Source organism: Phytophthora parasitica (assembly GCF_000247585.1).
Source record: "Phytophthora parasitica INRA-310 unplaced genomic scaffold supercont2.55, whole genome shotgun sequence".
NCBI lineage: Eukaryota > Oomycota > Peronosporomycetes > Peronosporales > Peronosporaceae > Phytophthora > Phytophthora nicotianae.
Window position 1 is genome coordinate 231,295 of NW_008649041.1, and position 3,101 is coordinate 234,395.

Consider the following 3,101-nt stretch of genomic DNA (forward strand, 5'->3'; position numbering starts at 1 on the left):
CGAGTGCACCGACGGCTCCAATTCCCAATGTGCGCGAGGTTGCACCGCCCAAACCCGCAGCTGCGAGCGTGACGCCGTCCGTCTCGATGGTGATCAACACAAAGAAGCCTGTGGGGCGCATGGTGCATGTCAAGACGACGATGGACCCGCAGCAGCTTGCGCCGCATGTTATTGGCGTAAATGGCGGAAAACTCAATGATATCATGTCACGTGCGCGCTGCAGCATCAGCTATCGCAAGACGCAGACACAGGAACCCAAAGAGGAGGAGGCGTTTTCCATGGCTTTTATGATCTCGGCCAACACAACCAAGCGGGTGGAAGACGGTGTATTGTTATTGCAGGCGGTAGTGGAGAGCACGGAGCAACAGCTGAAGAAGTACGCGGGGAGTATGGAACAGATTCAGCAGGTAGAAGGAGACGATGCAGTGCAGGAAGTGGCGGTTCATATGGAGACAGGGAGTGAGCATGAGGAAAAGGGGCAATCTGCAGAGAAGCAACAGCAGATTCGGCAGCAAGCGGAGGTGATGCAGCAGGTTAGTGACGGTACAATGACGAGCAGGGATCGGAGTCGGAGTCGAAGTGAACCAAGAGAAGAGATGGCACAGCGACATCCCAAACGTAAGTGGCTGAGATTGAGTATTTGTTATTGGGATTACGTTACATTTTTAATGGCTTGTGTTTTATGCAGGCCGTCGTGAAGTGAGTGATGCCTCAAGCAGTGCGTCAAAACGGGGGAGAAGCGAGGATTTACGTACTGTTAACGAGAATCAAGTACAACGGTCGCGACGTACTGCTAGGAATCAGGACGAAGAGTATAAGGATGACAGAGACACAGATGTAAACGACGCCGTGGCGAGAGCAGAAGAAGAACGGTGTCTTCGTGATGAGAGGGAGGCATACCGGATACGACTGGCGCGAACTGTAATGATTCAGCGGCGCTTGGAAGTCGAGGCCAAGCGCGCTCGCGCACAAGAATTATTGGAGCGTGATAAGTATCTTCAGCTGCGTCGCAAGTATGAGGAGATGGAACACCGCAAGAAAGTTGCAGAACTTGTGGTAAAGAAGCAATGCAGCGCGATGACTGCGTCATTATCGACATCGTCGCCTAGCAAGAAAAAGCGATGTCTGCGCGAGATTGTGAGGCTTAGTATGGCCCACGATGCGTGTCCACCAGCGACTAACCCTGTGCTTGCTCCCAATTTGCGAGTAGGCGTCTTAAAGGCTAAGCGCCAGGGCGCCGGTAACCCGCGATTAGCTGGAATTCAGCTTATTTCTAGTGAGTTAGCCGAAGACGACGACTTAATGCGTTTGGTAAAGAAGGTGAAAGCCTTTGGGAAGATGATCACGTCAGGTCCAATTGATCTGCCAGTGGAGGATTCAAATGTGGAGAACAACAATTATCATGATGAGAACAGAACAGATACGTTTGACTTTCCTAGCGAAGACGCTGATATATCGATGGATGTATCGAATGATGATGAAGCAATGGCTGATGCGTCCGTGGATATCCCTGCTGGCGATAACGCGGAGAAAAGTAGTCCTCGTCGTGATTCTTTCCGCTCGACATGGGACCTTCCTGGTCTAACCCGCGATCTTAATTTGATTCAAGACTATACTTCGGAGACTGACTGCAAGTTGCTGCACTTTCTGGCAGGCGAGCGCCAGTATTTCTACTTGGAACCGCTTGTAAACAGCAGCGCGTACTCACACGACGTGGAGAGATGGCTCCTTACAGCTCACGACCTTCAAATACTACATCGATATCTGCTTGACCGTGCCGATATGGGGAAAGAGCTTGTGTTGTGTGCTGAACGTCTGCGGGCACTCGGGAACTTGGTGCCACCTCTCTCCTCGTCACCTAGTGAACATCCGCTGATTGGTGATCTGGGTGTGTTTGAGTCTTCACGGCACAAAGGGTGGAGTGAAATGCAGGATCTGATCGTTACTTTGCATTCACTCGCTTTGGTGGCTCATATGCTGGGGAAACACTATGTGGCTAGACAAGTTATGGGTAGTAACAGAGGAGGCGCCAGTCACGAAAACGTTTTGGACGAGAGAACGCTGGAATCTGATCTGTTCACGTACATCCTGCGTCCGATCCGATCTTCTGCAATTGAGTCTAGTTTGTTCGACTCGCTTCCAATTTCTCTCGTGCGTGAAACCATCGAACAGTGCCCTGAGGTCGTCAACCACGTATTGCAGTGGAAAGGCAAGGATGACGTCCCGGAATACCTTTGCGAAGTTGACTCGTGTGACTCTGATCTGTCAGCTACGACAAGTGGCCAGCGAATGCATCCCAGCAGCAGTTATTTTCTACGTAACCTGTTGGTGAGACTTACAACACATATGAAAGACCTGGATGTGCTTATGAAAGACCTGGTGGCCACTCTGAAAGAGAAGCGACCTGAGCTTCATGTGGACAACGCTAATCATGTTATCTTGCGTCGCCAGCGCATCATCGCGCATGTGAATCGCTTAAAATCTGTGACGACTCATGTGATTGTGGAAAATACGAAATTACAGCTACACAAATGGTGGCTTCTCTTTGCTGAGAACTCGTGTGCGTGGTTTGATCCGGATGATGTTGACGAGTTGGACGATAGATCATACGACAAATTCACTTGTCTTCAAGACGCCTTGTACATATGGCACAATGAGGCGCTTTTGTACTCAACCAAGGACGACTTTGTGGACCCTGAGCGCCTGGAAGGGGAAGAAGAATCTCCATTTTATCATACTGAAGAGGATGCAATTGACGGTGGATATGATACTCGAGCTGAAGGCTCCGGATCATCTCCATACGGTGACGTACCGAGGGATGCCAACCGCACACCGATGGCACGAGAGGAGGAAATAGCTGCACTTCTTCGGTTAACCCCTGCAAGCATGCGTGGCGAGGTACAGAACGGGCCATTTACACGAGATGAGGTGAAGAAATGTACTATGACGCCGTTGGATGTTGAAAATGCGCGCACCCAACTAGAGGAATCACTAGCGGTTACGCGTGACTTGATGAACGAATTGGGTCACGCAGGACCGTGGCGTACGCATGTGAACCATTCTAATGCATTGAAGTGCGAACTCGCTAAGCAAGTGGCAAT

The 3,101-nt window shown here is 50.5% G+C and overlaps 1 protein-coding gene across 1 annotated transcript in view; it reads left to right on the forward strand.

Moving 5' to 3' along the window:
* Positions 1 to 924: 924 nt before the first annotated feature.
* The window catches only part of PPTG_23884 (hypothetical protein), a gene marked incomplete at both ends in the record, with an annotated part of 2,868 nt that continues 691 nt past the window's right edge, over positions 925 to 3,101 (forward strand). The window contains one exon of the mRNA XM_008913712.1: positions 925 to 3,099. Coding sequence (XP_008911960.1) covers positions 925 to 3,099 — 2,175 coding nt within the window. The remainder of the gene's footprint in view (positions 3,100 to 3,101) is intronic.